The 25,533-nt window shown below is 38.2% G+C and overlaps 1 protein-coding gene across 1 annotated transcript; it reads left to right on the top strand.

Annotated features, from left to right (window-relative positions):
• Nucleotides 1-972: 972 nt before the first annotated feature.
• LOC136676213 (uncharacterized) lies at nucleotides 973-25,285 on the top strand. Its single transcript, XM_066653064.1, has 3 exons — nucleotides 973-1,568; nucleotides 24,288-24,370; nucleotides 25,273-25,285. Exons 1-3 carry the CDS (start codon nucleotides 1,050-1,052, stop codon nucleotides 25,283-25,285), a joined length of 615 nt encoding a protein of 204 aa, XP_066509161.1. The 5' UTR covers nucleotides 973-1,049.
• Nucleotides 25,286-25,533: the final 248 nt, after the last annotated feature.

The following is a 25,533-nucleotide window of genomic DNA, read 5'->3' as shown; positions in this document are numbered from 1 at the left end:
TCAAAAAGATAAATATTGTGGATATTGGGCATTGTGAAAACACCTTTCACATTTGGACCAGTTCTGGTCCCAGATCCAGGAATTCATTACCAGTAACCAATTTAAGATGATACTCAGATGACTAATAAGGTTTACTCAGAAAAATGAAATGAATGACCCAACTCAAATCAAACACGGTGGTGTATGTGTATTGTATTTACATTTAAGATTTAGTATTGAGATTTTGTAGCAGAATAACATGTTCATTTTGAAGGTGTGCATATTTTAAGGATTTTTTTTCCAAACTGGATTTCTTACAGATACTTAAACTGGTGTTAATTAATTTCTCAATTTGTCATTTAAAATTTCATCCAAGGACTTGGATTTTAGACATCAAGGTTTGGGGTGGGGGTGGAGTTTTCCTACCCTTCCCCCAAAATTTACATTGTGCAGTTTCTGCAGTGCTGAGCCCAGAAAAGAAAAGACAGAGCATCACAATGGTTTTAAAGTTGTAATTTCAACTTTCTTTAACAGTTGTGGTTTTATATTATTATATTATAATGGTGTAGGGGCTATTGTGGACATTTTGACCTTATTCACAAAGGACAGTCATATAGGTCTGGGCCCTTTAAGAGACCACTGAGAGTGACTGGTGTCGAGCATGCGCATGAGATAAAGGGTTTGAGAATTCATTATTTTCGGTGTTCTGTTTAAATAAAGTTACCATCCTCTGGAATTTAGTTATAAAGTCTCATTTCACCTAAGCCACAAAACTCCTTCAGTAGGAAATAAAATCTGTATTTTAATGCCGAATGTAGCAGCCATAAACAGCACCAATGTGGGCGGCGAGCCTGTATGTAGCTTTGCCAACAAAAACACTACAGAGCTGCCTGACTTAATGTTATTGTACTGTACTGAAGGTTTTTATATTGTTTTTTTAATACATATTATTGTTTGAGATGATATATGTTAGAGATAAGTAATCCATCTTATTTGTGTTTCCTGATTTTAACAGTCTGGGTCTTCTTTCTCTGTGGCTGATTTTCACATCCTTCCACCATCTCTTCATCATGTCTCCAGTTTCGTCCACTCCCAAATACACTACTGGCTCCACACTGCTTAGTTCTTATCGTCTTTATGATCCATGTAACCCCAGCCTGGGCTACATCTCCCGTGGCCACCCTCAGCCTTCCAGGTACTCACCTTCAACGTCCCGCTACATCACTCCTGGTTCCTGCTTGGCCAGAATTTCCCTCTCCCTCCCCCAGGAGTCAGATCGAGGACGAGCAATCTCACTTGTAGAAACTCGGAACACTCACCGCAGTGAGAGCTCCAGTAGGATGCAGGTTACAGGACAAGCCGCAGGGGTAAACTGGCCAAGAGGTCACTTAGCATCACAAGCTGGGTTCTCTGCTACTTCACCCCTGTCGAGATGGCACCGGTCAGTCAGCCAGTCAGACTTGGCCCAGGAGCTGGCCACACTGGATCTGTGTGAGCACAAAGAGTTTGACAGAGGAGCGTATATAACCAGAGAAAATGCAGGTATAGCACGCACAGTCTGCTCAGGGCCTTTCTACTGGAATTCAGAGGTAGGTTTGCCAGTGCACTTTTCTCACCTTCCCATTCTTTCCAATTCTTACCATTCTCCACCTTTCTGTTAGGGTTATTGGTAAATTACCTCTGCAGGGCATGCAAAGACATTTTTCCTGTTAAACTTTTTCTCTAAAGCTGACTCTTAAAAATGTGCCAAAAACAGACACCTTCTGTATAACACAGAGCCTTTAAATTTTTATATATATATTTTTTTCAACAATAATATGTCCACACCCTAACAATTTCAAAACTTTTTGTTGGTTTATGAGTCAACAATAATTTTTATGGTCAACTGAAATTCTTTCTTTCTTTCTTTCTTTCTTTCTTTCTTTAAACATTGGTATATTTTTCGGTTTTGCTAAGCATCCATCATTCAAAGCATAGGTTAGTAAAGAATCATGGTGGGAAAACCACAACAACAATAAATACTTAAAAAATAAAACGACAACATTAAACACATTGTGCCATTGTCATACTGAACTGTACTTACCCAGACCCAAACATTCTCAATAGCTCACCGAATAAGTAAAGTGTTAGTAGAAATCACGCTGTTTAGTCAACTGAAATGATGTGGACAGCCCTAGACCAAAAACATTAACGAAAGCTAGGATAGCATTAATATTTCCAGTTGTAACAGCAGCATGGTAGAATTAGTAGCTAACTAAACTACTAATTAACTACTTTTGTTTAGGTTTTGCTCATTTGTAAGGTGCCAGGCTGAGTAATTTATAATTAATAATTTGTTCTTCAAACAAACTGCAGAAAACACATTACTTTGAAATTTCATGTGTTGCTCTTTAAATAAAAACAATCCACATACATTCCTGACTGTACAAAAGATAGAAATTGCTCTTTATTTATTTCTGGTCAAGAGTTGGCAGTACATTGCTGTAACAACACCAAAAGCTTCTTTGTTTTGATTTGAAAGTTTTTTTGTGTTTTATCCACTTCCTTATCCTGGTAACAGCTATTTGACCTACAGACAGAGTTGTCTTAGTGGAACTATGGAGAGAAACCCCTGTTGACTGTTCCAGATCTGAAATTATGCTTGAATGGAGTGGACTGGAGTGGATCTTGAGCGTTAAGCTATAAGTATCAGATATCTACCACGTTACCAGTTTGTTCACATTCTAATTTTTCCTCCTTATTTTTCATTGAATGAGGATGACATATGACTTTTACAAAACATGTTTTTCTGGAGCGAAGGTTATTGAACAGTAATTGAGTACCTGATTAGTGATGGGCATCATATTTCTGCATGAAGATTTATTTCAGGTAAATATATATAAGCATTACAGCATGTTGAGGCTTGTAGCTTAAAGTTCCACACAACTGCATCTCAAAATTACACTTCACACATTTGTGCAAGCACACTTGAGGTTAAATCCTAATTAACACCCCAGTCCCCTTAGGTTTTTGTCTGTGCATTGAGTACTAAATCAGCATGATCATGAGCAGACCTCATCCTACCGTTTTTCTGTGATATTTCATATATAAAATACTTTAAAAAAAAGGGCAGTTGAACAGATTTTAATCTTTTGTCGCAAAAAAGAGCAAGCTTGACCCAGCTGTGGTTTTTGCAGTGTCTCCAGTTTATCACTAGAGGGTGCCCATTGTGTGTGAATTATGGTAAAATGACAAAGGTGCAGTCTACACGAGGGATTTACAGAAAAATACAGGATTGAAATGTCAGGCTTATGTATATCAGTGCAAATATTATTTTTAGTATCTTTAATGCCAGGCTCTATGGTATTTTACTAATTAAATAATAGTGACTCCTTTACAAAATAATAATAATCCACTGTAAAACTGTGAAACAGCAAAGGTTTGTGCAGTTATTTTAGTACTAATGTCATAGGCTTTCATCAGGTTAACCCAGAGCTAAAGGTTTAAAATGTAACCCTTTGACCCTGTGTCTCTGTAATTCATTTAGGAATGCCATGGAGCATTTCAGGGTTTAACTGTGCTATTGCATTGTATCCATGCATCTCTACAGTATCTGTAAGTTCTTACAGCTTAATCATTCATTCATTTGTTCACTCATTAATTCATTCATTGTCTGAAAATGCTTATCCACTTCAGGGTCGCACTGGATCAGAAACAACTGGAATTCCAATGGTGTTATCGTTCTTTACCGTGTTTAATGTTCTTGATGATGAAGTGAGTAAACGGTAAACGGTGTATTGAGTTGATCCTCCTGGTTTGCCGCAGTGTGCATGTTACAGAATACCATAGGATTCTCCTTCGTACCTTAAAAATGGATATCAACAATTTTGGACATATTTGTCAAAATCATATTAATCCAAAAGTCTAAGCTTTTAAATCTGTATGCCTAAAGCCCTTATGAACCTTCCTAAAATAGCCAAGGTGGATCAGCACTGCAGTAAAATATATAAAAGATATACGTAGGGCGGCACAGTGGCGCAGCAGGTAGTGTCGTCGTCACACAGCTCCAGGGACCTGGAGGTTGTGGGTTTGATTCCCGCTCTAGGTGACAGTCTGTGAGGAGTTTGGTGTGTTCTCCCTGTGTCTGCGTGGGTTTCCTCCCACAGTCCAAAAACACATGTTGGTAGGTGGATTGGCGACTCAAAAGTGTCCATAGGTGTGAGTGAATGTGCGTGTGTGTTGCCCTGTAAAGGACTGGCGCCCCCTCCAGGGTGTATTCCTGCCTTGCACTCAATGATTCCTGGTAGGCTCTGGACTCACCGTGACCCTGAACTGGATAAGGGTTACAGACAATGAATGAATAAAGATATACATAAAAAATTATTCTAAGTAATTTTGGAGCATTTCTATTGGTTCATTCATCATGAAAATGAAGGACAGCTGCTGTGTTCAAATAAAGTAGTAAACTAAAAATCGACATAAATGGAAATAGATGCTTTTATTGGACAACAACTATATACTTGGGAAGTGAAAAAGGAGGCAGTCTGCCAGTGTGCCCCTAATATTGTAGAGTAAATTCATACATTCAGATTATTTGGATAAAATGAGATGTTCATTAAAAAAAAAAAAAAGTTTATTTTTACAATTATTTTATTTTGTGTGTGTGTGTGTCATTCCTGTTCTACAGTTTATATAACAGTTAGAAATAGTTCTGCCTCATAAATGACGACCTTTCTACAAACCTAATTATAGCTTTTTGGAATAACCAAAAGACTTATAGTTGTGTTGGGAAACTGCCTTTATATGAAAGTCCAAATAAAGTACACAAGAAGCATGTGAGGTTTGGTATTTACTACGGTTTATTGGTTAGTGTGCTAGTGCAATACAGAGCTCCTACACAGTACTTGGAATCTCAAAGCATGTTGAAGATCCATTGACTGCATTTTGCAATGCCAACAGCTGAAGTGAGGATTCGCGGATGTTGAAAACAGATTAGTGTTTACAACAAACACACAAACCTTGACTTGACCTCCTAAGGGTGAACACCCTGACAGGAAGCACAATGGGTTAGTCGAACTCGCCAGAATGATTATAATGTCAAGTTTGGTTGCTACTAGTTATTATCAGCAACACTGCAGATGTCTAATGAGGTGGAGCATGTAAGAGAATGTGGTAAGAAGTCAGAAATAAGAGCTCAGCCTTATTCATCATAACTGAGTTAACTCATGAGCAAGTTATGACTAGTTAAAGTCTTTGTAAAGGTTGAATCCAACAGAACAAAGGGGAGCCTTGATATATTTAAATGACATTAGTATATATACAGATCAACCATAAAATTATGACCACCTCATTTTTTCTACATTCACTGTTCTCCATTGTCCACAGGTACACTCTGTAGTTCTACAGTTACAGACTGGAGCCCATCTGTTGCTTTGTATACATTGTTTTGCCCCCTTTTACCCTGTTCTTCAATGGTCTGGACCCCCACAACAAGTATGATTTGGGTGCTGGATCCTTCTCAGCACTGTAGTGACACTGAGAATAGTCCACCATTCAAAAATATCCAGCCAACAGCGTCCTGTGTCTGTTGTTGAAGGACTAGAGGACGACCAACACAAACTGTGCAGCAACGGATGAGCTATTGTCTTTGACTTTACATCTAAAATGTGGACTAACGAGATGGGTGTGTCTAACAGAGTGTGCAGTGAGTGGACATAGTGTTTCTCCAGCAGCACTGCTGTGTCCGCTCCACTCATATCAGTGCAACACACACTAACAAACCATCACATTGTCAGTGTCACTGCACCACTGACAATGATTCTCCACCCAAATCATACATGCTCTGTGGGGGTCCCGACCACTGAAGAACAGGTAGTAGAGGGTAACAATTTATACAAAGCTGTATACAAAATGTATAAAAAACAATATACAAAAATGGACTACAGTCTATAATTGTCTAAAACTTCAAGGTGCTCCTATGTGGGCAGTGGAGCAGAGAAAATACACGTAGAAATGAGGTGGTTATAATGTTATAGTTGATCTGTGTGTGTGTGTGTGTGTGTGTGTGTGTGTGTATGAGTCAAATGTCACAGGACAGCCTTTTATCGGTATGCCCTAGCAAACAAGGGGGGCTGTCTTTTAGGACATTTCCAGAACATGGCTGCCATTTTGAAAGCCACCATATACAATCAAGGGGAAGTTTTTTCAATGTGAATGAAGTCATGTATACTGCAGTGGGAGGTATTCATTAATTCCTTCATTATCTGTAAGCGCTTATCCAGTTCAGGGTTGTGGGGGTCAAGGGCCTACCGGGAATCATTGAGCGCAAGGTGGGAATACACCCTGGAGGGGGCGCTTGTCCTTCACAGGGCAACACACATTCACTCACGCACTCAGACCTATGGACACTTTTGAGTCGCCAATCCACCTACCAACGTGTGTTTTTGGACCATGGGAGGAAATCTGAGCACCCGGAGGAAACCCACACTGACACGGGGAGAACACACCAAACTCCTCACAGACAGTCACCCGGAGCGGGAATCGAACCGACAACCTCCAGGTCCCTGGAGCTGTGTGACTGCGACACTACCTGCTGCAATCAAGACAGTTATATAATGATAGCTCCTGGTCCCTTCTGCTTATACTGCTTATCACTCTAGAAATGTTTCTCTCCCAGGATCCTCTGGGAGCTCCTTTTGTTAAACAAGCAAATGTTACCATGACAACCACAATGTCCACAGAAGACAGTTGGCTGACTTAGGCATATATCATTTCTGAAATGAAAGTGCTAGAAGTGCACTAAAACCGCTGAATGTGTCATTCATGGTTATATAGGTGCAGCTCTGATGTGGAATGACTTTGCACCTTGCCCTCTCTTGACTGATGCAGTTATTGCAGCGAATTTCTTGAAGGTAATAGATGAACCTTTGACTAGGAAAATTATTGAAGCTTGGACCTTGCCCTAGATTGAAATTGTTCATGATAAAAATACTTTTTCTTTGAGTTTACTTTCAAAGGATCATTTGTGATTTATTTACAAATTAGTTAATTGAAGGACCAAATGTATGGAATTACTCAAATTCAGTAGATCAGCGTAACCACATCTGGCGAGTTCATTGTAACTGACTGTGATTGGTCATGCACTGATAAGACTTAAAGACATTGCAGCCAGCCAGAAGCCAGGGTTGTAAAACTTTACAATGTGATTCAGTCAGAGGCATAGTATAATATATCTGCAAAGATTAAGGTTACTTTATTTGAGGTAAGCGATAAGATAATCTTGAAGTATCAATAGTACAGATCCATGTCAAGGCCAATTGGCGTGCTTTGCTCCACATCATGACCAGGTCTGAAGCCTGTTAAATGTCGAAGGCTTCAAAACCAACCAGTTGATTGAAGCAAAAAGTCAAAGCTTTTTCAGACAACTTCCAGAGGCAGTACACCTTTAGATTTTGCAACTGTGGTCAAAAACAAATACATTGAATTAGGTCTGCACAGTACAAATGTAGTCTATAAACCTTTTGCAGTTTGCTTTGAAATAAAGCACCAAAATATTGGTGAACTGACTGGCCTGCATTTACTTTTGTTGAATAATGTAAGCACATAATTTCATTAAAAAAAAAAGGGGGGGGGGGGGTTAGGATGGGGTGTGATACAATCTACAAAAAAATCGATTGATGTATATATAAAAATGTGTTTATTGTTTAATATTTATTGTTTAAATTTGATTGTGTATAAAAAACATTCAAAACATTTCTATACATTATGAGAACAGTACATATTTTAAAAAGGCTAGGGATTGCATAATATTTTAATGATGAGGAATTCTTCCTGTAGATATGCCATTCCAAAATATAAATGGTCCAGCCTCATTTGATCATGACATAAATAACTGTGCTATTACCAACAGCATGACTCCAGTAGCATCAGCATCTCAGCCAGAGGCCTTTACTGGGACAGTTCACGCTGCAGGCTTCGTTCTCCATTTCCCATCACTCCTACTCCTCCAGTCCATTAGGCAGGCCATTAGAGCAGAGTGATAAGGACCCTAAAAATGGGCCTATGTTATATCATTGAAACCTAATTTGTGGTTTCAGTTCTGATGATTATTTAGCCAAACTTGCGTGATTTTCACATTAACAAAATTTTGATCTTGAGTCTAATGAAGTTAACAAGAAATGGAAATTCAAAACCACCATGAAAACAGCAAGATTAAATCATCGCAAACCTACCTCAGACCAAATGGAGTATTTAGAGATAAAGGTCACTGGTTCAATTGCTGCGACCAACAGGAAAATTGGAGTGATGGAAGTGAAGGCACAGAACTGTCCTCTTCCCTTAGCCTAGGGCAGAGTTGCCCTTGAGCAAGGCATCTATACCCCACTCTGGGTGTTTGTTCACTGCTCCAGTGTACTCTTGTGTGGGTGTGTGTTTATTGCATGCATGGCACAAATAAATGCACATTGATTTTAAATGTAAAATCATTTGAAGTGATTGGAAAGGGGTATCAGAGTTTAAACAGTTTAATTTCTTAGAAATCTTCCTCTCTTGAGGCCTTTTTTAAATTAAACATATATGAATATGCTGCCTGATGCTGGCATGACAATAAATGAATAAAGACATCACACAATGGAGGGTTATACATGCCAGCACAATAAGGCAATATAGTTGTTTTTCTTAAACCATTATTACAGCATTATCAGCATTCATATGAAAAAGTGTAGGTCATTGGTGGTTTTGGGCATTAAATAAAACAGCTATCTTTGTACACAGTGTGACCCCATTGGTTCCTATCTCCTTCACTGTATAGAAATACAAGGCTGTACATTTCTTTACAATTAAAAATTACTTACAGAACGCTGAGAATGGCATTTCAGTAAGTGGAAAAAAATTTTTTTTTCCCCCAATGATTGAATTTACAAGAGAGTTAGCAACCCTTTCATGAGTATTAGCAGAAAGACAGCTTTTAGCCATGTTGATGGCCCTTACTGCCAAGTAAGAATAGATATCCTAACTTTCCTCCACAGTCCATGCATGCTGTAGTATGTAGCTCACTGGCCATTGAAATCAAATCTACTACAGTGTACATGATGCCTCTATGCACTTTGCCAGGACTGTCTGCATCATGAAGCTAAGCAGATATCAATCTTATCTTCAACTTGCCTGAGATTCAAGAACACCAGGTTACAGTCAGTTTGTCCTTTACGGAACATTGTCAGAGGAATTTCAGTAAATTCTTGAATTCTTGATTCTTAAATTCATCTGTGACTTTTAGTAGAACATTACCAATGATAAAATTGTATACTTATCTTTCTGAGACTGGAATGTTTTTGTGTGGTTGCTGCAGTGTTTTCAAATGACTAATAATTATGTTCAGTGCATCCCAGTCATGATCTCTGACATACCCGTAGCATAAAATCAATAATTTCCTACATGGATATTTCTTAAGTTACTCTGTGTAATGCTGAAATTCATTCATTCAATTATTGTCTGTAACCACTTATCCAGTTCAGGGTCACGGTGGGTCCGGAGCCTACCCGGAATCACTGGGCACAAGGCGGGAATGCCCCAGCACTTGGCAGGGCGACACCTCCCCGTTCTCCCCGTGTCCGCATGGGTTTCATCCGGGTGCTCTGGTTTCCTCCCATGGTCCAAAAACACACGTGGGTAGGTGGATTGGCAACTCAAAATTGTTCATAGGTGTGAGTGTGTGACTGAATGTGTGAGTGTGTGTCGCTCTGCGAAGGACTGGCGCCGCCTCCAGGGTGTGTTCCTGCCATGCGCCCAGGGATTCCGGGTAGGCTCCGGACCCACCGCAACCCTGAACTAGATACGCGGTTACGGACAATGAATGAATGAATGTATTAAAATTGTAGTTTTTTTAATTGTGTTGATTTCATATGCCCGATTTCATCTCCAGGACTTATGTTATATTATTTTATTTAAAACTGTTCTGTAATGAAAGATTACAAATATTCCCCTCTCTTTTGGAGAAGAGAATGTAATATTGCTTTAGGGAACACAACTGGACTTTAAATCCACTGTCGTGCCTTTAAAGGTACATGTACCTCTACTGTACCTTTTTTTCTGAGAGTGATCTGATATTCACCATAAGGCTAGTGACTAATTAGCCCCCTTGTGTATTCAAAACTTCTGTGGTGTTGGCAGAGACATGAACCATAGCTTGAGGAATTCTTAAAGTCTTTTCATTTTTGTAAGCAATCAGCTGATAGGCAAAACAGGCCAAGCAAATGCCTTTTTGGACTGACCATGTGATTGCATGTGGATCTGCGTCAGCAAAGGGAGGTGTAATTGATATCTGATGTTGATAGGCTCAGGTTTTTCTACCAGGAATCTAGAACACTCTTATACAGCAGCCTTGGTTTTAGAAGCCTCCTCAGATTTCTGTGATAACTGCAGTATTCTGACGTTTACTTGCATAACAACAGCATTACCTGAAAAACTGTGGTTATCAGAGGAATGCACCTATGACAGAACAATATAAACAACACATACCTCTTCTAGTAAGTAAAGCCTACATCCTCGTGTTCACTCACTGATGTCACGCATGCTGATTAACCCTTAGAAGGCCTTTAATCAAAAGCATGCTGTAAATGATCGATTTGAATTTTATATGAAGCAAAAAACCACAAAGGCTCTTTTTTGTTGATCTGCACAACCATGTTTCCATATTTAGAGAAACTACAGTTGTTTCTGTTACTGTTTGAACCTTGGCTTGAGGTATGAGGTCATTCAACAGACCTCCCATACTCCTCTGTATCATCATCTTCCTCTGAATATGTCTCACAAAGTCTATGTCGACAACTGAACCAACACATTTTGCACACAAAGGCTTTTGGAAAACAAAAAAAAAAAAAATTTTTGTTTCATAAAAATACTTTGTAAAGTTTTCTAAATGTGTTTCTGCTGTAAAGAACAGATTGAATTTTCTGAATATTTATTATAATTAATGAACATTTGACAGGTGCAGTACACTACATCTAGGAAATGGAACAAAAATGCTTAGTTTTACTTGAAGTAATATCACTCAGATCTTATCTGGAATTGCTCCAGTTGGGCAAAAAAGTAGTCTCAAGATTTTCTCCTGTGTTTTCATGATGATGGTGACAATTTTGTAATGGTTTGGTAAATACATGGAAATGCTTCCACTTCATTTACAGTTCAGTAGAGAACCCAGAACACTTGTCCCAAAAGGATCAAAGTTTGTTTCTGTATTTCTCTTCATTAGATGATGAAAGAGCCACCTCTAAAAATCATGTATCATATTTGATACGTTTGGCTTTAAAGGGTTAAAAACATTTTTTCTATTTTTGACACTTTTTGTGCGCAGACTGGAGACCTGTCAATACATGATGTAATAATAAATTTAAAATATACATCCAAATATTCAGCTTCTTGTAGGAGGAACCATTGTGGCACAGTGGAACATGAAGCTTGAATAATCTTTATAGAAAAGCATTTAATGAAATGTTTTGCAGTGGAGCTGTTGCATATGAGTTTAAGGTCATGATTTTAAAAGTTCATGATTTAAATATATTTAAAATATAATTAACCAACCTTAACAAACTTAGTGTACTTCTATGCTTTTTTGAACCAATCTTGCTAATGTTTTTTGTAAATTATCCCCATAGGAATGATTGCCTTTATTAGTGGATCATTTATTTACATTCTAAAGTGAATATTAATGTCTGTAAACAAGGTGCTGTAAACACATGACTGAGAAAGGTGGATATTATTGTTGCTCCAAGCCCAAATCTCCCTGTGGATTTCACACACACTGTTCAAGTCTTAAAATGACAGTCCACCCAAAAATAACAAAAAAAAAAAAAATCAAATATCACACACATATTATTAAAGACATATAGTATAAAGTGTCTGTGGATCATAGACATTACAAACAATGAACTCACAACCATCGCACTTGACAAAAAATTTGTCTCAGTCACTATTTGTAAATAAATGTAAATGCAGACCTTAATGTGAAGCATGTTAATATACTACTTTTCTATAGGTTAGAGAAATGCTTTTTGTCCCTACCAATGTTCAGATTTACTCCTTTTCACACTATACCAACATCACACCACATACTATACACCAGACGGCCACCACACAACACGAACACAACCCTCATATTACACACAACTACAATGTAGTTTATACATTGCTGTTTGGTAGGGTATATGATTAAATTATTTGTTAGTAACATTAGCCTCATAACTCCAGCATAAAAGCAAAAATACATTGTTTGATGTAAGAGGAAATGTAAATTTTATAAAAGTTGTAGAATCCTTTTTTCAAAAAATTATAGATTTATTAGAAAATTAATCAGTAGAAGAATTCTTGAAAAGAACGGTAATAAGCTGTAATAATGATTAAGACTGAAAATGCTAAATATTTTTAATGTTGCAATTTGAATGGGATATACTATACCCCTTTTTCCTTAAGTTTACATAGTTCTCTGTGGTCATAAAATTCTTTAATCAAAATAGCACAAAGATCAAATTACACAGCACATTTCCCACCCTGTATAGATAGTACTCTTCAGCTGTTCAGAACGACCAGCTTTGCTTAAAAAATTTAAATCTTTAATTAAATGGTGGTTTTGACAGGGAAAAAAATGTTGGAATTGTAGGTATTTTTCATGAAGGAATGATTTGTAAAATGCACACACTACACACTACTGAGAATTTGCTTTGATTGAGTTATTACCACCACAAGGCCCGTATTTTTTGTCATTGTATTTCCTCTGTAAGTTGTCACGAATGCACTGTTTACCAAAACATGCTGCAGGAGTGGTTTTGGACAGGCCAGCCATGAAGGCTGAAATCATGTTCTGATTGGGAGCTGGAGTGAGACAGGCTGTCTGTGACCTTGCAGTATGCCATGTCAGACCCACAGAGTACTCCACAGCCTCACAGAGTTCATTAGGGTTGATTAGGGCAGATGGCTGGCTTTGACATGGCATGAGTCTCTATGATTCATTGTGTACCTACACTGCCCATCAAAAACCAAAATATGTTTGTATTTTCAAAGCATTTTAATAAATGATTCAAAAATATATATTCATATATTCAAATAAACATATTATACAATATTTAGAACACATAGAACACATCATTTTGAATGTTTGTAGTGACGTGTCTGAAAATAGACCAATCATATTCAGACATAAACACTGTTTTTTACATTTTTTTACCATGCTACCATCTAACAGAGTTGTTGAGAGATTTTGAGTTTTCCCAACAATACCAGGCCATCTCTGTGTGGGGGTTTGGCCCTCCCTGACACCATCACTCAGAATAATGATAGCTGTTAGGGTAATCTGTAGGGAGATGTAAGAGAATTGGTTCAAAATATTGCTTTAACTGAGGACAACTACTTGTTAGCTACAAGCTACAAAATTAGCAACTGTTTTGAGCTAACGTAATACTCTTGAGGGCTCTCAATCCAACTCCAGGTTTACTTTCAGTTATTAGTGTTTCTGTTTTTTTTGTTTTAAGAAATGTTTATAATAATAATAAATACTAATATAAAGGTTTAACTAAATATTTGGTCATTTTTATTTTTTAAATGTTATTAATGGACATAATGTTTTAAGCGTAGGATTGGAGCCCTTATCATACCTCTAACAGAAACCCCTTTCCTTCACTATTTGATGCCTGTTTTTTCTCTACCTGTGTTCCTGTAGAGCGACAAAGCTCAGATTAAGGATACTGACAGAGAGAAAGTTCTTTCTTTTTGGGGAACCACAGCAAGTCCTCTAGTCCTGAAAAATGGAAAATCAGCATCCATTATAGCCAGTTCACCTTCTGATATATCCCTATATTTCCTTTTAGTTGTCTTTCTCTGTTTTCCCACAGAATATATAGTCACTGTCCAATTAAAAGCATGTGTCTTCATTTTTATGGATTTTTAGTTTACTACGTCATTTGAACACAGCAGCTGTCCCTCACACTGTGTGAAGAATGATTTAATGATGAATGGACCAAGAGAAATGCTTCAAAATTACTTGAACTAAAATATTTTTACATTGATTTCCATGGAAAGTTAGAAGGTTTTTCTACTGGCTTTGATATTCAATTTTAGAGAAACCCATTAACAAGTATAGAACCTTTATGTGTTGTGGATATAAAAAACTTTAACTCTTGCACATCTCATTTACATTAGGCCACCCATATATATATTTTTAAAATGCTTCAACTACGTCGTCACTGCAAAAAAAAAAAAAAAAAAGTTTAATCATGATTAGGTAACTTCTCCCCCTCCCATTTTCTCTACTTTTTCACCACTGGTAGCTGCCTGGTTGCTGAGCGTACTACAGCACCTCATTTGAGCCAACAGCTAAGCCGCTGATATTATGTAATATTCAGCAGCTTGCAGCTGGACTTCAGTTCTCCTAGATGAGGCCAAAGTGCCCAAGGATTGCTTCTGGTAGCTCCATGGTGCCATGTTACTCAATACCTCTACACTACGGAGACTGTATTGGAGCCAGTCATGCTTAGGTTGTGGCTATATTTCTAACACAATTAAATGCATGGTTGAGTGTATTTTGGCTCTTGTTGCTAAGGCATTCTGGATAGCTCCTGGCACAGAGCAAACTGTAACCTGGCATGTCTGCCGAGTGTTGTTCTAGAACTTGGCAAGCTCATTGTCACTTTTGTTAATTTTTGGAATGGTTGTACAAATGTTTAGAGTGAACCTTCTGTAATATAAAAAATGTAGATGTACACAGGTTTAAATAATGCTTTGCCAATTTCCAGGAGCTATTTACCTTAAAATTACAACTTCAAAATCATTGTGATGCCTCACTGACCAGAATAATGTCATTATTTATGTAATTTCTGAAATATTTTCAGAGGGAATTGGTTGGATCAGGGATTTTCAATTTCATTTTAAAGATAATTAATTATCACACCTCACTAAAAGTTAAAGCAGTTAATCCTCCTTCAAGTTTGAGAAACACCAAATTTGCAGGAGTGTAGATCCTATACCTAAATACTCTTCTTGTGTTTTTTAAATGAATCCCTGTATAGTTTCCATAAAGCGTTCTTTGAAATATGATGCGGTTTCCTAATTGTGGCACAAAGTTTGACACATTCAAATGTAACTTAGGTTCATTGCAGTACATAGGAAGGCTAACTCTGCCAGTAGTTTTTGAGATATTGATGCTGTTTCTACTTTGTTTTATGCATCTTACTGATGAGAAATGGGCTTGTATACAGCTTTTGGATTTAGTTTTCATACAGTATCCATTCAGTTTATTTAATTATTATTTATTCATTAATTATCTGTAATCGCTTAGCCAGTTCAGGGTTGCGGTGGGTCCAGAGCCTATCCAGAATCACTGGGCCCAAGGCGGGATCACACCCTGGCGGGAGCACCAGTTCTTCACGGGGAGACACACACACTCACACCTACAGACACTTTTGAGTCACCAGTCCACCCGTAGTCCTGTCAGTAGTCACTTTTTTGCAAAACGTTCTTGTGTTTCAGCAGTTTACTTGTGTGTGTCTGAAGTGTGTGTCTGTGTTAAACTTTTGCAGCTGTCAACCCTCTCTAGATTATGAACATAAATATCTATAGTTTTATCCTAAGAATATGTCATTACATATATAAATCTTATTTAATGTAATGTTGACAATTTGTTGTTAAAAACTAGTATGAAATGTTTTTTAAGAGAAATTAAGGAATTTTCTAATAATAAATTATTAAGAAATTCAGAGCTCAAACCATACTGTCAGGTGGTTAGTTGTTAACTGAAGTCCAATGCAAAGATGAAAAACAAACAAAAAAAACCTTAAAGGAAGGGCTTAATTTTCCCTTAAATCTTAACATTGAAAATGGATGTGTGTCCTTTGGTCTGCTAGAAGATTAAAGAAGGGCAAGGTTGTTCAGGGCATTCCTAAGACAGTAATCTGACCTGCTCTATTAGGTTATCACAGTTCAAATCTGATAGTTGAGATGCTGATGGCCTCATTACAGTGAATTGAGAAACACACACAGAGAGAGAGAGAGAGAGAAAAAGACAGAGAGAGGGAGGGGGTATACAGACAGAGGTAGGATTAATAATATAAAACTACCCATGTATGTCATTTCAAATCAAACAAATTGAGTTGATCATTCTACTTTGTGGGATTGCCAGCATGAACAATCATAGTTAGACTAAGCGTACATTGAGAACAGGTGCTGGCGAGTTACTTCGAGTGTCTAGAATTTTTCACCTCTTTACTGAGTTGATCCTACAACTTACCAAAAGCAACCTTTAAAAATGACTTTAAACAGGCAGTAACATTGCATTATTTTATCATTTAAAACTCCAAAAATGTTCAATAAGATGCATGCTTGCTAATTTTATCCATACATATGCTATATGCAATAATTTATCAATATAACATCATTTTTATATATTGTTGATATGATATACAAAATATAATTGTATATATCATACACATTATACACATTGCCTTCCCTCACAAATATTTAACATTCCCTTACTAATATTTTGCCCATACCTACTCGTGAACAGATGCTGGCACACACACACACACACACACACACACACACAAGTTTGTATTCTTGTCATTGTGGAGTTTGCATTTTCTATTTGCAGGTGCACTTTTGAATCAGAATACCACTGGCGGAAGAAATTATAGTTGTTTACATTTGAAAAACTATAGAGCTTGGAAATGTGATGAAAGGTTGCAGTGCGTGTGGAAGACAACATCAGAATTTGGTTTTCATACCACCATGGGGACATTAAAGTCCCAACAAACATAATAAAACACGATCATGTACACACACAATAATAAATATGATCACAGAGGATCATTCAGTGGCAGCAAAGAATTAGTATGGAATGACGTTAGTTTTTCTGGTTAACGTCCATTTTTACACGTTAAATTTTGACGTTACGATATTTGGCTTATTTTCAGGTAAAATTGTTTAAGACTAGATGCACCAACTCGAAGCGTGAGTATGTATGGATTGAGTGCTCGGTATGATGATGGTTTTTCTATAAAATCATGGAGCTATATGTCATAGTATGTTGCACGTTTGTTAAATGTGCTCAGAGGAATTAAGCAGACATTACAAAAGAGGCTTCTAGAGTGCTTCAGTTTTGATATAGGTCTGTTGCTCTTTTTCACCCTCACACTGTGTTTTTATTTATCCACAGTACGGAGGAGGCTTCTAGAGTGCTGCAGATTTGTTGCAGCACATGACACCATTTTTTCACCATTACAGCTTCAGTATACTTATCATGATTCACTGACCTGTATTAAGGGCAACAGAGCCTCTGTCATTACTAATCCAGGCTCAGCACTGCAGAAACTGCACTATGTTTCAAGACATTCACAACCTTATTTTATATTTTAGATGTATTTCACTTCAGTAGTTCTCCAGAAACACTTGTCTGCAGGAAACACACTGCAAAAATTGTTATTGGAGGCTTCATTTTTAATTTCTCTTCAGAGAAAGTTGCTGTGGTTGAGTGTGAGACACTTTTTTTCAGCATTTTGTTGGCAGATCTGCTAGAAGCAGGAGAGGATATGGACAGGTTAAAGTCAAATCGACCCTAAGAGATAAACACATATTAACAAATATGTATATCTTAAGTAACTTATTACGCCAGGATGAGTTACTCATTTTATGAGAACTCCTAATGAAGAACTCAAACAGATTCTCCGGAAACTGAGCCTCAGAACCTCTAAGACAATTATAAACAAGAATAGGATGCTTCAAATTGAAGGCAATTCATAGTGAGTGTGTGTGTGTGCACATGTTTTTTCAGGAGAATGTGATGCTACATGTCATCAGTGAAAGAGACTGATATTTTGTGGATCACTTGGAATCCTGTATATACATGTAGGTGTGTGCTGATGTTGTTTGTGTTTTTGGTGCATTCTGTGATGTGTTCTGGAGTCATTTGCGTCACTCTGATGTTGTGTGTGTGTACTGATGCACAGCATGCACCATGAGGTAGTGTGGAATCATTTAGAGGTCACTGTGATGTTGTGCTTCTATTTTTGAATGACGGGTCCAGACTGAGTCACTGCAGTGGTCCTGGTGACATCACTCTGTCTGTGCCAAGGCTTAGAATAAATTGAGTGCTCCTTACACACACACACATTCTGGCATTGTCTATCACACCATCCCCACCCCTGTATATGTTTGTGTGTGTGTGTGTGAGAGAGAGAGAGAGAGAGAGAGAGAGAGAGAGAGAGAGTTTACACTGGCAGCACAAAGGTTAATGGGTGCTTTCTGTGTTTATCCCTAAATAAGGCACCTCTGACTTACTAACACTTCCTCATTTCTAATGAATATGATTCAGAAGCCCATTCACACCCTTGTCTCCACCCGCATGTATTTGCTGTGGTGTTATTTTACACACAAGTGTACAATATGTAAACTATGAATTATTTAAGCTACCAGTTATTCTGCAAAGTAATTGGGTGCTCAGAGATGTTTTATTATCATCACTGCTATTGTCATTCAATCACTGCCTTATTTAAAAGAAAGCAAGTCTGCTTTCCATTGCTGTTATATTGGTGTTAAGCCCATTTTGGACAAGATTAGTTTTATGTGGGGAGCTGGGGTAAGGTCAATTTACCAGAGGATGCCAGTATGGTTTATTTTGGATTTGCACCAGGAGACCTCCAAACGTTGAAATGAGATGAGGATATTGCTTTATTCCTACTTCATAGGTGATTAATATTAATTATTTTTGCTGTTTCAGATTATTTAGGTAGGGCTCCATGCTAAATTCAGGAGACTGTTAACTGCATGAAAGTAAACACAGACCACAACTGACACAAAACTAACTAACAACTCAAGTTAAAAATGAGCTCAATTTCAAGTTCAACTTCAGCCACATACAAACATATCATTCCACCTTAAAAGACTCAGAGCTTCTGAATGTAAACAAACCAGAGAGAACGCAGTTTCTCACAATTGTACATGTTGATTTTAAAATTAAAAACTGATATTATAAATGATGGGAAACCCAAAAGTGGAAAAAGTTATTCCATGTGTCATGAAGAGGATGTTTACCATTGCTTTGCTGGCATGAAAGTGGAACAGTAAATGAACCAGGTCATTATTTAGCTCATTTATGGATCTTGGTTCAGTCTACAGCTCTTTTTTAAACTAAGACCTTAGTTGGGCTTTTGTTTGCATGCAATCACAATGTTTTTTAAAAACGATGCCAGAAGAATCCACATACCATTCACCAATTATCTCTCACATGCTGACTTAATATTTAAATACTTACTAACCTGCTTTACACTGACTCCCCTTAAGGAGTTAATGGTTAAGTCAGGAAGCACTTTAACTGACAGTTCTGTGAAAGGTTAAAAATATACAGGATTACATCCAATGAAGTTGCTCAGCAAATTCATGTTTAATCATGACCAATGGTTATTTTTGCACTGAAGCGCTAAGACTAATGTAGCTTACATGTTTCTACTAGTTGGAAAATCACCTAATTATCATTGTTTTAAAATTGCACACTGAAAACTGTACAGACACAAGGCTTTTACAATTAGAGGAAATTTGAGGTGCTGGGCACTTTACACTGAAACAGTACCAAGACAATACTTCAAATTTTGAAACATTTTTGTGTGCCCATTTTGAATATGATGCTAGCAACATGTTTCAAAAAGTTGGGATGGGGCAACAGAATATTGATAAAGACGTATAATGCTACAAAAAAAAAGGTTAATTGGTAACAAGTCTGTGACATGATTGAGTTTTAAAAGGGCATCTCAGAGAGGCTGAGTCTTTCAAAAGTGAAGAGGTGAAGAAGTTCAACACTGTGTGAAAGCCTGTGTGGGCAACCTAATATTTCTCATCTTTAAACACTAAGGACTAGGAGATTTCATCATCTACAGTACATAATGCCATTTAAAAGATACAGAGAATCCAGAAAAACCTCTAAATGCAAGGGATAAGGTTACACAATTTAAAAGCCAGCCTCCGTGATAGTATGTGGATGCATTAGTGTACATGGCATGGCTGACTTGCACATCTGCGGAGTCACTGTTAAAGCTGAATGATATATAAGGTTTTGGAGTAACATGCTGCCATTCAGACAACACATTCTTTGAAGGCCTTGCTTACATTAGTAAGATATTGCCAGTCCACATGCTGCATGGATTATAACAACAGGGCTACTTAGTTAAAAAGTCTGGGTGCTAAACTCTTCAGACCTATTGCCCACTGAAAAACGTTATTTCAACTTTGATTCTGCTCATAAAAGTAAAACTCTGTTAATTTTAGTTGAGAAATAATCCCACTATATTAAAAAGAACAAAGCCTCCGCTCCTTACTGGTCACTTCACTGCTCCTTCAAGTTGAAAGACTGCATGGTCTCACCATAAATTGTGTTCATGGCCACAGTGCTCCTCTCTTATGCCTGCCTTACCGCCTCTGTATTCTGAGGCAATATTTACTACTGAGATCACCCAAGTTGCACCAGTGAGGAACTGTGTGCCCAAAGGAAATGTCAATACTAAAGCCACACATGGGGAGCCTGTGATGTTGGCATCCACAATCCACTGAAATTTTGCAAGTGCCTCTCCCCCTCACCATCATAACTCACATGAAGGCTTACTACTTCTACTATAAAAAGGAAATGTAGTTCCAAACCCAGATATTTACAATGTACCATTTGTAACAATGTAACATTTCTGAGTTGATTTGCATCTTTTACACAATTTATGATATTAGTAGTTTTTACTATAATTTATGATTATAGTAGCTATATTATCAACAGAAACAAAAAATTTTTTTTTCAATATCAGCAAGTATTTGACAGTAAAGGACTCAAATCAAATGGTAATAAATGATCAGAGCAACAGGTCAGGGTAAAAACCCTGCAAATCTCAATGTGTGTGTTATCATTTACGCATACAGGTTCAGGATGTTAAAAAGCTTCCATTATTCATCCAGTGTCTGTAAACAACCATCCAGTTCAGGGCTGTGGCGTGTCCGGAGCCTACACGGAATCACTGTGCGTAAGGCATGCCAGCCCCTCACAGACATACTTTTTGAGTTGTCAATCCACCTGCCAACATGTGGTGGTGTTTACTTTTTTGGACCGTGGGAGGAAGCCTACATGGACACAGGGAGAACACACCAAACTCCTCACAGACAGTCACCCGGAACGGGTCTCGAACCCACAACCTCCAGGTCCCTGGAGCTTTGTTATTGTGACACTACCTGCTGCGCCACCTTGCCCACCAGCTTCTGTTGCGTCTTAGTAAAATTCATTACTGTTTTGTTCTGGTTCTAAAGGGTTTTATTTTCATGTGCCCTTTTGCTCCCTAGTGTGCCTGGTTATTAAACTCTCCCTCAAGTTTAAGCTCTGTATTCATGCATTGCTCTAGTTTATTACTGAAAGTGTTTTCACCACAGCACAGGCTTCCACCTCTCGGTTCCATCTCAATTCGTGACCAACACTAAAGAAATACGACTAAATGTTTTGCAGGTTGTCTCTAAATTAATTATTGAGTTTTATGGTACCATTAATTTTAAGAACAAGATCTCAGCACACAGCTCAAAACCTAGAATCTTAAAGACATAAAGCCTTTATGGCAGTAGCTAGAATTATTGATGAATGAACTCTTTTCTTTTTTTGTCTGCAATTTGAGGAATATCATAGTGCAAGCTTACTAGCCTAGCATACAGATTAGCCCATTTACACAAACAAACCTTAATCACTCTGCATGAAGCCTGTTGTGTGTTAAATACTTGTGTAATGGGCTTAGGCTAATATAGCTGCAAAAATAGTCTTTTTTTTCCCTCTTTTGTCCTTCTACATTTCTGCCTTAAAGGGTCAGCACATTGTTTGTGTGTGTATGTGTGTGTCTGTGTGTGTGTGTCTGAGAGAGAGAGAGTGAGTGAGAGAGAGAGAGAGATGGGGGGATTAAAGAGGGAGGGAGGGAACCAGATGGTGCTGTTCACTCTTTGCTCTGTGAAGCCCTGGAAAATGTAACCATCTCTCAGAGACACTCATCATGTGTGCATGTTTGTGTGATGGTGCGGCTCTGCATCTACTCAGGTCTTCAAAGCACAGTTATTCCTCCCTTTTTTCCTTCCCTCTTTCTTTCTGTCCTTGTCTCTTTCTCCCATGCCCCTTAGTCATGGTAGTGTGGTGTTTTGGCACGTCCATCGTTCATGGGGTAAAGTATGGCTGGCATCATTGCTAGGTTCGACACACAGCTTCAAACAAGCCTTACATAAGCTTGATTCAGAATGGCGTTTCATAAGATGATGCAATTATTCGCACAGAATAGGCTGGCCTGCTATGGCTTATGATGCTTCTTATGTAACAGGCTGGTACAGAAAGGGGGAGCGAGAGAGTGGAGGTGGTGGTGGTGGTGGGGGGCAGAGAATGTACTCAGGGAATGCATTACTATGCTTTATAATGTATATACACTGCCAGGCTGCTTTTAGGACTTTACAGTTCTTTACATGTCAGCATCTAATTTTAAATGAGGTCATCCTTTTGCAGGACAGAGTAGAGCATAACCTAAAATATTTCTACAAACCTCATTTCCAGAAACGTTTGGACACTGTATAATGTAAATAAAAGCAGAATGCAATGATGTGTAAATTATACAATTTTTAATATTTCCAAATTTATAAATTTGATGCCATCAACATGTTAAAATAAATTTGGAACAGGGACATATCTCCTTTTCATAACACTGTAAATGTTTGGGAACTGAGGAGACCAACTGTGTTACTGAGCCCACGAACTGATTTCCACCACAGTATTGATTTGAAAGGTTTTTATGGTTTTGGGCCATGTCCCTTGTATATAGAGATGTGTCAGTTAACCTAATAATTTTTTGTAGCATTACACAACTTGCCAAACGTTTTTGGATTGTCTTCAGTTTTCCAAAGTTCACCCACGTTACTCCACTTCCGTGCTCTCTTCATTAGCTTCCTGTAGCTGCCCGCATCAGGTTTAAAAATCTGATGTTTGCCTACAAAGCCAAGACCAGCCCCTCCTTACCTTATGGCAATGGTCAAGGGTCGGACTGCATCTCTAGGACAGCTCGACTTGACCTGCCATCCCTAAAGACACATGTAGGACTAGTGTCAAGACTCTTATCAGTTCTGGCGCCCAGATGGTGGAACGAACTGCCACTGGCTGTCTGAACAGCAGACTCAAACGAACACTGTAGACCCGTGTCTTTGTGACCGACTTAGGTGAGCACTAATCTAAGTGTTCAGAGCAACAGACTGTTTTTGCACATTACTGCATTTAACTGCTTTCTTTCTAGGTACGAGTACTGACTAGTTTTTCCTTCTAGGTTTAAGACTAGATTGTATTATGTATTGCGCTTACTACGTTTTGTTCTTCCTAGGTATCAGCGCTGGCCCTTGTTCTGACAAGCATCTGAGCTCAGAGGGAATTTGGACCCTAACCTATTTGTACCACCTTAGGATACACATTCTGTCTGAACACTAAGAGCTTTTGTGAGTCGCTCTGGATAAGAATGTGTGCTAAATGCTTTAATGTAAATGTGTTGCTGGCATCAGATTTCAAATAGGGATAATTTTTCAGGAAAAAATAACATCAGTTTCAACATTTGAAATGCTGTCATAGCTCTATTTTTCAGTTAAATATACCATTTAATTTATTTGCATATTTGCATTCTGTAAGAGGGCATTTACACTCTGTTACACATTTCAGAGCACCTACTTTTTATGCACAATTTAGATATTAGATGGTTAGTAACTAAAGAGTGTACATGCATCAGGTGCCCCTCCAAACATCAGAAATGTTGAATGCTCAGAGAACCATCACAGTCAGTGTGTCTCATGGCCTAACTCACACACGAGGTGCAGAACAGAGTGAAGCATAATTGCTTTTCAAATTTTCATTAGGCAGGTGACTCAACTTCTTCAAGTGGCGATAGAGCGAAACATAATTTCTGTTCCGGGCACATAGGGACAAGTCATTAATGCCGAATTGCTGCTTGTGAGGAACCAATAAATACACTTGCCTTGCCGCTGTTGGCGGTAATGGTGTCTAAAAGGTCTGCAGAGGTGGAGAGTCTCTGTGAGCACAGACATTAGTTCTGTGACAGCTGTACTGGGTGACTCACCACTGGCATTAATCCTTGGTTCACGTTTCAGAGGCTTGCAGAAAATTACGCCAGAATTTGTGGAGTCAGTGCCCTGAGGGCCCAAGAGTTCTGCTTGGAATCATCATATACAGTGGTATGAAAACGTTTGGGCACCCAAATTTCATGAAAATTATCATTCATTCATTCTCTGTAACCACTTATCCATTTCAGGGTCACGGTGGGTCCAGAGCCTACCTGGAATCATTGGGCGCAAGGCGGGAATACACCCTGGAGGGGACGCTAGTTCTTCACAGGCACACACACACACACACAGAGTCGCCAATCCACCTGCAACGTGTGTTTTTGGACTGTGGGAGGAAACCAGAGCACCCGGAGGGAACCCACGCGGACACGGGGAGAACACACCAACTCCTCACAGAGGGTCCCCCGGAGCGGGAATCGAACCCACAACCTCCAGGCCTCTGGAGCTGTGTGACTGCCTGCTGCGCCACCGTGCCGCCCATGAAAATGATCAGGATTTTCCTTTATAAATCACTGGTTGTTCGGATCAGCAGTTTCAGTTAAATATATCATATGGCAGACGAACACAGTGATATTTGAGAAGTGAAATAAAGGTTATAGGATTTACAGAAAGTGTGCAATAATTGCTGATCCAAACAACCAATGATTTATAAAGGAAAATCCTGAAAATGATCAGGGAGGCCCAAACTTTTTCATACCACTGTAACAGATTGAATATTATTGTTTAGATTCCACTGTCTGCATCAAGCATGCTCTACATTATCTATAGCTAATCAAACAGCATGCTAAAATGAGACATTAGCAGGTACGTTGTTTAATCAATTGATTTTACGCATCTTGCTAAATTTGTGCATAATTATAAATATTCCAATGTTTGCTGAAAAAAGATTTTTTAACCATTTGCCATAATTTTACCCATAATCATAATTAGTGTCATGTAGGAAGATTCATGCCGGTGCATTAGTGGTTCTTCGACGTAACTAGACATCGCAACAGCTATCCATTCCTATCACCACCACTGAAATTGTATGCAATGCTTGATGTTAGATTTGTCCAAACAATCAACCTGGCTTTGCTTACGAATTTCAGACAATTATGAAATTATGTATGCTTTATTATTATTATTTCATATTATACATAATTATTATTTTTACATCTGTGTGTATTGCTTTAGCAGTGGCTACTGACGAAAGGTTTGTGTAGTTGTTTCCTTCATTAGTTTGTTTTGGATGTTTATTTCTTCTTCTGATTATATAATCTGCCTTTGACATACTCTGTTTATTGAGAATTTTGACAGATATCTTATACAGTTAATAACGATTAACCTATCTCTCCTGCTTATACATTACAGTAACTCTCACAGTCAGCCATTTCCCCCCATTACTTTCATTCATAATCTGAAGGAGGCGATAGGGGAATGTATAAAGCACACGAG

This window comes from Hoplias malabaricus, chromosome 2 (genome assembly GCF_029633855.1).
Source record: "Hoplias malabaricus isolate fHopMal1 chromosome 2, fHopMal1.hap1, whole genome shotgun sequence".
Lineage (NCBI taxonomy): Eukaryota > Metazoa > Chordata > Actinopteri > Characiformes > Erythrinidae > Hoplias > Hoplias malabaricus.
This window is presented reverse-complemented; position numbering and strand designations above follow the sequence as displayed.

Coding starts and splice junctions, on each gene's coding strand:
- LOC136676213 (XM_066653064.1), top strand. CDS start 1,050: ATGTCTCCAGTTTCGTCCACTCCCAAATACACTACTGGCTCCACACTG. Junction 1,569..24,287: donor CTTTCTACTGGAATTCAGAG/GTAGGTTTGCCA, acceptor TATCCATTTCAG/GGTCACGGTGGGTCCAGAGC.